Source organism: Corythoichthys intestinalis, chromosome 14, assembly GCF_030265065.1.
Source record: "Corythoichthys intestinalis isolate RoL2023-P3 chromosome 14, ASM3026506v1, whole genome shotgun sequence".
Classification (NCBI taxonomy): Eukaryota; Metazoa; Chordata; class Actinopteri; order Syngnathiformes; family Syngnathidae; genus Corythoichthys; species Corythoichthys intestinalis.
This window is the reverse complement of record NC_080408.1, coordinates 28,699,949-28,712,981: the sequence shown is the minus strand read 5'-3', so window position 1 is coordinate 28,712,981 and position 13,033 is coordinate 28,699,949. Positions and strand designations below refer to the sequence as shown.

General features: G+C 39.7%; 1 protein-coding gene across 1 annotated transcript in view; it reads left to right on the top strand.

The window, feature by feature from the left end:
- Positions 1-13,033, top strand: part of pappa2 (pappalysin 2) — a 92,632-nt gene that overhangs the window by 7,365 nt on the left and 72,234 nt on the right. Inside the window, exons 2-5 of the mRNA XM_057858019.1 lie at positions 4,332-4,564; positions 7,708-7,929; positions 8,274-8,872; positions 12,753-12,901. Of these exons, the coding sequence (XP_057714002.1) occupies positions 4,332-4,564; positions 7,708-7,929; positions 8,274-8,872; positions 12,753-12,901 (1,203 nt within the window). The remainder of the gene's footprint in view (positions 1-4,331; positions 4,565-7,707; positions 7,930-8,273; positions 8,873-12,752; positions 12,902-13,033) is intronic.

Below are 13,033 nucleotides of genomic sequence, written 5' to 3'. Positions count from 1 at the left end.
TATGGCTAAGAAGAACAACAGCTCTTGCATTCTTCAGCAATTATTAATTCTTTCTATTTTTTTCTCCGTAATTATTATTTGTTATTTCCCCTAAAATACTGTTTGCTTGGCTTGTCACGTCTTTATTGAGGTGATACTTTTCAATACAATAATGCACACCGACCGCTCTATTTGCTGTACTTAAAAATATTTTTTAGCATTTCCTCCAAAGCAATCCTGCCTTGTCACAATATAAAAGTTAATGTGGAAGCAAGGCTTTACTTTCCACAAACCTTGTGAACTCAGCAACAAATTCCTCTGCTGCAGGTTTATTTGAACTCGCAGCCTCCCTGTGCCTAAAAACACTGAATTCCACTTCTTAGACCAACCTCGATTTGCTTTAAAGTCCTCAACAGCACTTGGACCGGCCTGACATTCACACCACAAGAAGAAGAAGGGCCTGGCATATTCGCAAACAGGTCTACAAGCAGCCTGCTCACATTTTTATCACCAGCAAGCCACCTTCTTATTTCTCTACACCGCCAAGATATTTCTACCTCCTTGAAAAATTTAGCTGAGGTCTTTACATTGGAGAAAAGGACACAAATGCATAGCTGTTACTTTGTGATTGTGAATGTAGCAGATGATCCTGAGGGGCCTGTGCCACACTACTCAGTGTCCTGTCCTCCACTGTCCACCTCTTGAAAGTCCACCTCTTCCACGAAAAATGCTCTATAATAATTGTTGAATTTTCAGTCACGACACTTTATCCACCTCACACCATTGACAAATTGTTTGTACCTTTTTGAAAATAATCTGGAGCCACTCTGATAAATTTAGTCAAGAACTGCTTTTGCTTCCGCCTACACACATTTGATGAATTCACGCCAGTATCCATTGTTCATGGTCCTGCTGAAAATTATGCGTATTGGTACCTTATTCATGACGACATTAATTACAACCTTTTGTGCCTCTGTTTGTGTCCAGAACAGAGCGCACCCTTCACTGTTCACCAGTATACATGTTTAGAGATATTCAGCAAATTGGCCTTTGCTGACTTTGAATGCAGAAAAACAAAACATATTTTCAAATCATACAATAAACAAATATTTTGAGCTTAAACCAAAAATAACATTTCTGTGGTAACCAATGACACTTTGACCACAGACATCCAATGAAAATATGCAGGGAAACCATGGCATATGATGTGGTTTGCTGAAATACTGTGAAAAAAGAAAAAAAAAAAAAAAAGAAGCAAGCCTCTTGAAAAACAACCTGTTGCAGTCACAGCAGGTGGCTTCAGGATTGCAAGTTTTTTCTTTTTTTCATGTGGGCATAAATATTTGTGTTTTCGAAATAAGAGCTCTTGTCCACTTAAAAGTGACCACAAGGAAAGAAATTCAACGTGATTTGAAGAACTACAAACTACTGGAAACAACACGTTGCACAACATAGTGACCTCATGTCTTCACAATCTGTAACAACACTTTGAACCAATCGAATACGACTTACCTATTGTGAAAGTTATGTTTTCTACAAATTATAATGGAAAAGCTGTTATTGATATTTCTTAATTATTTTTTATCATGGATTTTCTTTTTATTCACCATATTTGGGTTTAGATTTTGTGCAAAACTGCATAATTAGGTGGGTGAAAACAAACTAGTTTTTCTTGTAATAATGAATGCCACTGTCAACTACTAATTTGAGAATGTTACATGTACATCACACAAATTAAGGGGAATAACAGCATTTGGGTGCACTGCCTTCAATTTTCTGATAGTGAGCCAGACCTCAAACTGTTATGTCTGGTCACATTTACTCTGATCAAAGATCCAACACCATTACTCAACTTTTTCTACTTCATTGCCTCTATTTGTGGCCAGGAGGAATCTAGTATTACACAAAAAAACCTAAAAGACATAATTCTAATAGATATTCACCATTTAAAGTGAGTACACCCCTCTCCTTTCTGCAGATATTTAAGTATATCTTTTCATGGGACAACTCTGACAAAATTACACTTTGACACAATGTCTCTGTGCAGCTCATATAATAGAGTTGAGTAACTTATCTCCCCCTCAAAATAACTCAAAATATAGCCATTAATATCTAAACCCCTGGCAACAAAAGTGAGTACTCCGCATGGGAACTACGCACATTCCTAAATGTCCAAACTGAGTACCGCTTGTCATTTTCCCTCCAAAATGTCATGTGAATCATTACAGGAATGCTGTCAGCATTGCTGCAGAGATTGAAGAGGTGGGGGGTCAGCCTGTTAGTGCTCAGACCATACGCCGTACTCTACATCAAATTGGTGTGCATGGCTGTCACCCAAGGAGGAAGCCTCTTCTGAAGACGGTACTCAAGAAAGCCCGCAAACATTTTGCTAAAGACATGTCAACAAAGCACATGGATTACTGGAACCATGTCCTATGGTCTGATGAGACAAAGATGAATTTGTTTGGTTCCGATGGTCTCAAGCATGTGTGGCGGCGACCAGGTGAGGAGTACAAAGATAAGCGTGTCATGCCTACAGTCAAGCATGGTGGTGGGAATGACTCCCCACCTCTTCAATCTCTGCAGCAATGCTGACAGCACTCCTGTAACAAGTCACATGACATTTTAGAGGGAAATGACAAGCAGTAAAGTACTCAATTTGGACATTTAGGGATGTATGTAGTTCCCATGCAGTGTACTCACTTTTGTTGCCAGGGGTTTAGATATTAATGACTATAATTTCAGTTATTTTGAGAGGAAAATTATTCAACTCTATTATATAAGCTGCACACAGACTACTTTTAATGGTGTCAAAGTGTCATTTTGTCAGTGTTGTCCCATGAAAAGATATACTTAAATATCTGCAGAAAGGCGAGGGGTGTACTCACTTTAAATGGTGAATATCTATTAGAATTATGTCTTTCTCACTTTTGTGATACACTGTATATAGTGTATATACACACTTCGGGGGGCCTGTTCAGAGTGAAAAGATGGAGAGAATGCAATGGAGGCAATGCACAATGTGAGGCTAGATCACCTTTAAAAAAACAGGCTTGTCATTACTGAAGGCAATCTAAATGCATTCTGGGTGTAGAAACGACTGAAACCAACTGAAGAAATTTGTCATTGAGTGACCAACATACAAATACATTAGGTGACCTGCATACACATTAGTTAGGAGAAGGTAAAAAGCTTTTGCGGCTTTGTTCGTTTCTTTTACATTTTAGCGTGGCTCATGGCCTTTTGTTGAAGTAATGCATTGTTAAATTCGCATTGAGTCTCAGTTATTTCTTGTTACTGTTCATCATTAATCACAAGATGGAATTCTTACATTGCCATAGCATTGCTTTTTAGGAATTCAAACAATTACCACTTTTGCACACACCCACAGACAGTTTTGGAGAGGGAAGGGGTTCCCTGACCTTTTGTTGTCCTGCAGTTTGACATCTGTGCAGCAGATGTTGTTCTGTGTGTGTCGGTCCGTTGCAAGAGCAGATGGAAACATCCAGGGCTTGCTATGAAATTCTGAAATTTCTGTCTTCTCTTTACTTCTCTCTAGAGTTTCAGTGTCTCTGGCTACTCTCTCCTGCCTCTCTGTACTTTACATTGCTGGATTACTGGCAATTATTGGAAAATAATGATTTAATTTCAGCAGTTTACTAGTTGTGCTGTGGTTCAAAGTTGGAATTGGAGGTCAGCAACATCACTGTGTGGTAGATATAGCGACATGCTGCTATGTAATATGAGGAGCTTTTTACAACAATCATTTATTACATTTCCAGGTGTGATGCAAGATCTGACCAGCCGCTGCTAAGTTCTTACCAATACGGTAATAACTTAACTATGATTTACAATAAAATTTCGTTATTTTAATTTGTGTTTCAAACCCATGGATAAAAAGCGAGGTGCAAAGAATCTCAGTCATCAAAATACACATCAGTCAATAAATAAGCAAGTCATTTCCTACAACTGATCTATCCACACTCTTTTATTTTTTTGCCCCTTTCATATTTGTATTATAGCTACACCATCCAGGGAATTCTACGACTTCAGTAACAATTGTGTAGTGTTGATTCGCATATACTGTACATCTAATGTGTATGCACGGTTTAAAAAAATCCAGTTGGATATGCTGGACCTCGAAAGGTTGTTTTTGATTATAACACCAATGGTTGTTGTTCCATTGCATTGAGTTGGTAATGCCTGTGAAGGTAAATCGCCAGGTGTGTGATGTGAGTTGCACTTTATCATGATTCTCCGATCACTTTTCAACCATGGGCCCAAGGATACTATATTTCAGCAAAACAACAGTTTCACAACAAGGTGCATTTGTTTTTGCCTCTGTTTTGAAGGTGTGTATGACAACTGTTCCCATTCGCTAAGTGAGAAGGGCTGGTCAGTAGGCATTCGATCTATGGACTCTGCAGGCACCAAGGATGCACGATTCTACTTCACGCTTCGCACAGACCGAGCTTTGAAGTCTACCACTGTAATCAACCACCGGCAATACAGAGCAAATGCCTGGACTCACCTGATTGCGACATACAATAGCCACAACATGACCTTATATGTTGATGGGGCTAAGGTATGTCTTTAATTATCATGTCTTTAACAGCAGTTCAGTAAAAGGAAAAGGAATATTCAGTTCAATGGTCACATGGTTGGTACTATAAAACCTTTAATAATTTGAACATTTAACTTTAACCCTCACTTAGCCCATACATACAGTAACCAATACAGAACCCAGACAAACAGTGGGGCAAATAAGTATTTAGTCAACCACCAATTGTGCAAGTTCTCCTACTTGAAAAGGTTAGAGAGGCCTGTAATTGTCAACATGGGTAAACCTCAACCATGAGAGACAGAATGTGAAAAAAAACAGTAAATGCCATTGTTTGATTTTTAAAGAATTTATTTCCAAATTGGAGTGGAAAATAAGTATTTGGTCACCTGCAAACAAGCAAGATTTCTGGCTGTTAATGGCTATTAATGGCACCTGTTTTAACTCATTATCGGTATAAAAGACACCTGTCCACAACCTCTGTCAGTCACACTCCAAACTCCACTATGGCCAAGACCAAAGAGCTGTCGAAGGACACCAATGACAAAATTGTAGACCTGCACCAGGCTGGGAAGACTGAATCTGCAATAGGTAAAACGCTTGGTGTAAAGAAATCAACTGTGGGAGCAATTATTAGAAAGACCACTGAAAATCAGTGTTGTTAATAACGGCGTTACAATATAACGGCGTTACTAACGGCTTTATTTTTTTCAGTAATGAGTAATCTAATTAATTACTTTTCTCATCTTGGCAACGCCGTTACCGTTACTGAGGCGGGAAAGGCGTACGTTACTATGCGTTACTAAGTTGGTTGAATAAAAAAAGTCTGAGAGAAACGGACTCACGGAGACGAGAGAGCAGAGCAGGAGTGGGGAAGACGCCGTTGCAACCGCGATGCTAGGTGGCTCCAATAATACCTGACTGTAACCATAGCCGACAAACTACGCCCACATGACACGGTAGATATCATATTATAGAACTAGATGCAATTGACAGACACAGCTGCATTGGCAACATGTTTTAAGGACTACATGCGTTAGTAAACAGCCGCCATCTTAAAGCAGTAGACCTCTCAGGAAGGCTCTGATGTAGAGATTCTTCCTAGCGAACCTAAGTAACTTTTTTTTTTTTTTTTTTAAATCTAAAATGCTCCTAAATCGGCAAAATCTTAACTTAAATCTATCTTTAAATGATAAAACAGTTTTAAAACTTACACATGTTTAAAGTAGACAGAAGGGAACTAATGCAATAACAGGAGCAATTTTAACAACTTTAACGGTTGATTCACAACTTTAAATGACCACACATAGCAAAGGTTACTATCTAGTTATTGCAATACCCTTGTGTCTAGTTAAGTGGAGGGTAAAGAATTGGGCTAGGGCCAATTGTCCCCCAAACCCTTTAAACTTCACATTGCGTGACCTGTTTTTTTTTTTTTTTAATTGAGAAAAAAAGAAAAAGAAAATTATCACTAGTTAGTTTGGCAAATAATTAATTACTCTTACATTCTGGTAACTGAGTTACCAACGCAATTACTTTTTGGGAGAAGTAATTTGTAACTGTAATTAATTATTTTTTTAAAGTAAAATTAACAACACTGCTGATGATCTCCCTCGATCTGGGGCTCCATGCAAGATCTCACCCTGTGGCGTCAAAATGATAACAAGAACGGTGAGCAAAAATCCCAGAACCACACGGGGGGACCTAGTGAATGATCTACAGACAGCTGGGACCACAGTAACAAAGGCTACTATCAGTAACACAATGCACCGCCAGGGGCTCAAATCCTGCACTGCCAGACGTGTCCCTCTTCTGAAGCCATTACACGTCCAGGCCCGTCTGCGGTTCGCTAGAGAGCATTAGGATCATCCAGAAGAGGACTGGGAGAATGTGTTGTGGTCAGATGAAACCAAAATAGAACTTTTTGGTAGAAACACAGGTTCTCGTGTTTGGAGGAGAAAGAATACTGAATTGCATCCGAAGAACACCGTATCCACTGTGAAGCATGGGGGTGGAAAAATCATGCTTTGGGGCTGTTTTTCTGCAAAGGGACCAGGACGACTGATCTGTGTAAAGGAAAGAATGAATGGGGCCATGTATCGAGAGATTTTGAGTGAAAATCTCCTTCCTTCTCATCTTCAAGCAAGGGCATTGAAGATGAGACGTGACTGGGTCTTTCAACATGACAATGATCCCAAACACACAGCAACGGCAACAAAGGAGTGGCTTCGTAAGAAGCATTTCAAGGTCCTGGAGTGGCCTAGCCAGTCGCCTGATCTCAACCCCGTAGAAAATGTTTGGACGGAGTTGAAAGTCCGTGTTGCCCAACGACAGCCCCAAAAAAATCACTGCTCTAGAGGAGATCTGAATGGAGGAATGGGCCAAAATACCAGCAACAGTGTGTGAAAAGCTCGTGAAGAGTTAGAGAAAACGTTTGGCCTCCGTTATTGCCAACAAAGGGTACATAACAAAGTATTGAGATGAAGTTTTGGTATTGACCAAATACTTATTTTCTGCCACAATTTGCAAATACATTCTTTAAAAATCAAACAATGTGATTTTCTGATTTTTTTTTTCCACATTCTGTCTCTAATGGTTGAGGTTTACCCATGTTGATAATTACAGGCCACTCTAATATTTTCAAGTGGGAGAACTTGCACAATTAGTGGTTGACTAAATACTTATTTGCCCCACTGTATGTGACCAGTTTTAACCAATGCCCATTTCAACGACACATACACCATAAAGGACCGAGACACGGTTGATCTTATAAAAAACGTAGCAACTAATGCCATATACAGTATACACCTTATGGGAGACAGACATGGGGAACTAGTTGTAACCAATGCCTACTTCACCCACGCATATCCTGTACAGGAGCTAGACATAGTTGACTGGTTGCAAACTTTAACGACTTAAGTAACTCTCATGATAAATCCCATGCTTTACAGTTTAGACACTTGACACTAAAATATTTTCAAAATGGAAACATTACTAAACTTTCATATACACACTTTCTTGTAATTTGGAGTAGGCTCCAAGTCATATGACTATTTTTATTTTAAAATGTTATTCATGTTAAACTGCATGATATTCGAAACAGGAATAATAAAAAAAAAAAATGTTTTCTGTCCTGTCCTTTTCCGTATGATGTATTTCTCTCTCAGGTGGGAGAAAGTACTCTCCAGTTGGGAAATCTCTATAGCCCCTTCATGAAGACCTGCAGAACTTTCATCCTGGGAAGTAACCAGTCAGAACAGGGACAGGGCTTTAGGGGCCAAATAGGAGGTGTAGTGTTGTGGGACTACGCCCTTTCTCATGAGGATCTGCAGATGCGACCACTCCAAAAGACGAAGCCTCTACTGGCTATGTGGGCTGACTTTACAAATGTAGCTAACTTTGATTTTGTCTCTTCAATTAATTTATCTTTTGTCAACACGTACATGGAAAAACTTCAGAGTTAAAAAAATTGAAAAAGAAAAAAAATGCTACCTGACCCTCAAGAGCATTTCAGCCAATCAGAAGCCCTATAAAACACAATAAATTGCACATTCTAATAGCTGCATTACTTCACACACATAGTCTAAAACTAGTGCTTGTTCTTATGCTTTCAAAAATATATGTGTACGTGTTGACTTCGCCGATGTCTCATTTAATCATAATACTTCATCATTTATTTTGCTGAAGTTGAATGCAAAACTAATTAAAAATGTTGGCTGCTTCCTGTTTTAAGGTGGAACAGATCTGGACTCCTTACAAAACTGGATTTCATCCGGCTGTCATCCCCACTCCTGTCCCTGATTTAGAGCTTGTCTCCTCCTTCTTGCCACCACCCTGTGGCCTTACATCTTGTGACAACACGGATATAATTTTTGGTTACAACAATTACGGGCCGCTCCGTGCACCCAAACGAGTCCGCTACAGAATTATCAATCTCTCCAATGATGATGGCGGTAACCCTACTGTAACACCAGCCCAGATTAACCTCCAACATCAGGCCCTGATTGATGCCTTTCACCCTTACAATATCACCCTAGAGTTGACTGTACACACAGTCAGAAACACCAGTCTCCGGCAGCGTTTCATTCTTAGTAACTGTCGAATTGGGAAAATTGGGAACCGCAATTGTGATCCGGAGTGTGACCATCCAAAGACAGGCCATGATGGGGGAGACTGCCTTAGACTCGGTCCCTGCTACAACTGGAAAAGACAGGATGGAGTTTGTAATATGGAATGTAACAGTATACATTATGACTATGACGATGGTGACTGTTGTGACCCAGAAACAACAGATGTTCTCAAGACCTGTTTTGATCCAGATTCACCTGAAAGGTGAGTTAAAAATATACATTTAAGTTAATGTTGATTAAGTACAACCCCTATGCTTCATTCACTCCAGAAAATTGTCAGTTATTTCTTTCTCTTTTCCAAGCAAAAATAGACAACATCTATAGTAACCAAAATACCTCGAGGATCCATCCCATTGCTCAATTTACCCCTCCATCCATCGTACCATCTGCCTCTATGCCAACTCCTATCCAGAAACTCACCCAATTTTCCCCAATATCACACCCTCAACTTCCAACCATTATGTTTGGAATGAACACAGTTGCCACCTGCACCCAAGATCCAATTCCCTCTACTCTAATAAAAGACTGTCTCTCCGTGATCTCCTCAATTATTACCGACATCATTAATACCTCCCTCCACTCTGGCTCTGTCCCCCAAACTCTCAAACTAGCAGCAATCACACCCATCATTAAGAAATCTGGTCTAGACCCCGATATCCAGAGCAATTACCGCCCCATCTTCAATCTCCCTTTTCTGTCTAAAATTCTGGATAGGGCCATTGCATCATAACTCAGAACCCACCTATCCCACAATAACCTGTTTGAACGTTTTCAATCTGGCTTCAGCGCACTGCACAGCACCGAAACAGCCCTTCTCAAAGTAACCAACGATATTCTCCTCCCCTCGGACTATGGACATCTCACCATCCTCATCGTCCTAGACCTCACTGCTGCTTTCAATACAATCAACTGTACCATCCTGCTCTCCCGATTAGAATCCCTACATACAGTATCACTGGCACTGCACTTTCCTGGTTCTGCTCCTACCTCACTGACCGACAACAATTCATCAGCATCAACAATTGCACTTCTCCTTCTGTTCCCCTACCACAAGGTGTCCCCCAAGGTTCAGTTCTTGGTCCCCTCCTCTTCATTCTTTACATCCTCCCCCTGATCAGATCATCCGTAAAATCGGACAGTTTCACTGCTATGCTGACGACATCCAAATTCACATCTCCACAAAAATAATCTAGCACAGCACCAAATCCACACTTCACAACTGCCTCAGTGAAATTAAATCCTCGACGCAAGCAAATTGCCTTCAACTTAACAGTAATAAATCGGAAATAATCATCATTGACCCTGCAGCTCACATCAAAGACAATCAATTTTCCCTCACCATTAGCCACTACACCCTGCCTCTCTCAACACATTCCTGCAACCTTGGAATCATTTTCGACAATAAACTAAGATTCGACCTGCATATCAACTATATCACCAGAACTGCCTTCTTCCACCTCAAGAACATAGCCCGTGTTTGCCCCTCCCTCACCTTCTCTTCTGCTGAGACCCTCATCCATGCGTTCATCTCCTCCAGACTTGACTACTGTAACAGCATTCTTTTCGGTTCTCCATCCAAACTCCTTAATAAACTACAATATATCCAGAACTCTGCTGCACGCCTCTTCACCCGTTCCCCCTATAGGAATCACATTACCCCCCTCCTCCACAAACTACACTGGCTTCCCATCTCACACAGGATACAGTTCAAAATCATCCTTCTCACATACAAAGCACTCAATAACCTGACCCCTCTTTACCCCACAGACCTTCTCTGTCCCCACAACCCCTCCGTCACCTCCGCTCATCTAATGGAAACATTCTTGCACCCCCCCACAAATAACACACCGTACTTGGGGGTCAGAGTCTTCTCCATTGCTGCCCCTTCCCTTTGGAACTCACTCCCTAAACCCATCCGCACCTGTTCGGATCTTTGTACATTCAAAAAATTGTTAAAAACTCACCTTTTTAAATTGGCTTTTAATTTATGATTCTTTCGTCTATTGTTTTGTATTACTCACGTTGTGTGAGCCTTTTCATTGTTTCAACTGTAAAGCATCTTTGAGCATCGGTAAAAGCGTTCTATAAATTAAATGTATTAAGTAAAAATTCAAATTTAAGAAAACAGGGCAGCTCAGCCCATGCACTTAAACGCTCTCCAACCTTGACTACGGCCGCAGTAGTTAGGTATTGTGCTCGTTTGGCCATGAGCAGTGTTGTGTTTATTCCATCCATATACCTGTATATATACTGTATATTAACATACAGTACATCACAAAACCAAACAGAGTTGTGCAGACGTTTTATTTCTACTGTATTTGGAGACTAAAGTAAAGTGTTGGTGTAAAATGCTTTTTCCAGCACTTTGATTTTTGTTCATTGAAAGCTGTGTTAGCTTGCTTGCTGTGTGCTTTAGGAATCCTACCCACTAAATCTGGGCCCTGCTGGCAATCATATAAAAAAAAGATTCAATTTAGACTCCTCTTTGGCATGTAATCCTTGCCTGCCTCGCTCTTTTTGTCTTTCTGTAGTAAGACAACTTCAGACCAAAGATATAGAGATTATTCGTACATAAATTTAAGTCAGTTATTTGCTATAACTATTGGCGTTTTAAGAACAACAACTACTGTTCTTGGTTATACGCTTGTTTAAGCCAGGGGTGTGATACCATTTTGTTGTCCAACTTGAATTATTGATGGCTGTGCTGTATGTAGGATTGAGGGGAGTAGATCTCTTTCTTCCTGTAATATTTTTGAAATACACTATACATTAATATATCGTAGTGGGCAATGATAATCATACTTTAAGTGCAATTATCACTGTACACTTAATGTGCAAGGGTTATTGAAGCTAACTGTAGTATTACTCAGAAGCAAAACAAATTGAAAGAATTGAGATGATGATAAAAGCTGTAAGCTGATGCTTATAATGCAGATGATGAATAAGATGACTGCAGTGGTGAAATCTGGTTGAAATAACTTAGGCGAAGGTAGCCCACATGCCGAAATACATTCAGCAATGTTTTTTTGACTGAAAGATTGCCAACAGTCAAGTGCCTTTTATGTCGTCCTAAAGTGACAGAAAAAAACTCCTTGTCAAACCTTGTATAATAAATTAGTTCATGATAAGACAGTGCAGTCAAACAGCTCTTATTTTAATTATCATGAGCGTTTTTTGGAAATAGTTAACATGACGGGTACGCTAAAGTAAGAAAGCTCAGTTTACTCATTACACAGCAAAAGGATACTTTGTACATAAAATATAGATTAGTGGTTCTCTGTAACTTGTGACAACAGAAAATCCAGTAATTCCACAATTAAACAAGAATGCGGGTCTCTACATATGGAGTTGAGCTGACTTCATCTCTCCCTCTGTAAAGCCTTGTTCACTCTGCTGGCCCTACTGCTCTTTTGCTCATATGCAGCTTGATTTTAGACAGTCTGAATGGCAAAAATGCCAATTACATTTTTGCAAGTCATAAACGAAACAATTGTGGAGGAAGTTGGAAAAGATGGATCAAGATGTTGCTTCGATATTGCAATGTGTGCCTGCTCACTGACCTCGCGCTGTCCTTGCTTATCTACCTTGTCCTGTCCTGTTAAGTGATCAATGAATCCCTTTTTCACAGGTTGTCCCTACAGTTCACAAATAATGTGTCTACCTTGCAACGTTACCTGTACTCAAATTCACTATTATTCAATTATAGTTCTGCTGTGGAATGTATCCTTATACCAATGTTCTTTTAATTTATCAGCCACCTCAAGATCTTTTCCGCCCAGTTATGTTTTAAAGAAACATAAAAACACAAACAATCATAATGAACCCTTTTCTCTCCAGTTACGTTTTCAAAAAACGTAAAAACATAGACAATCATAATAACGTATTCCAAACTCCTGCTGCACATCAAAACGGTTGCATTAAAAAGGCTTTCAGATTTTCTATAACCTTTCTTGAAGACAATTAGAATGGATGCGAAAGGAGGGTCTTTGATTTAACTTTGAATTGTCAGTTGACACAATGTGTATTTGTCAACGAAATTTTATATTGATAAGTAAGTTTTTCTTTTTTTCTCACTATTACAGGGCATATATGAGTGTGAAAGAACTTAAAGAGGAGCTTCATCTGAGTGGCTCTGACACCCTGAATGTGTTCTTTGCCAGTAACTCAGCACGAGAAGAGCTGGCCGGAGCTGCAACCTGGCCATGGGCAAAGGAGGCCCTTACACATCAAGGTAATTAAAACTTCCACTAAAGAACATACATTTTGTCATATATACTGTATATACATATATACACACACTATACAGTATATATGTGGAAAACAGGTGACTTGAAGTTCCGCTCGTAGACCCCCAATTTGGCCA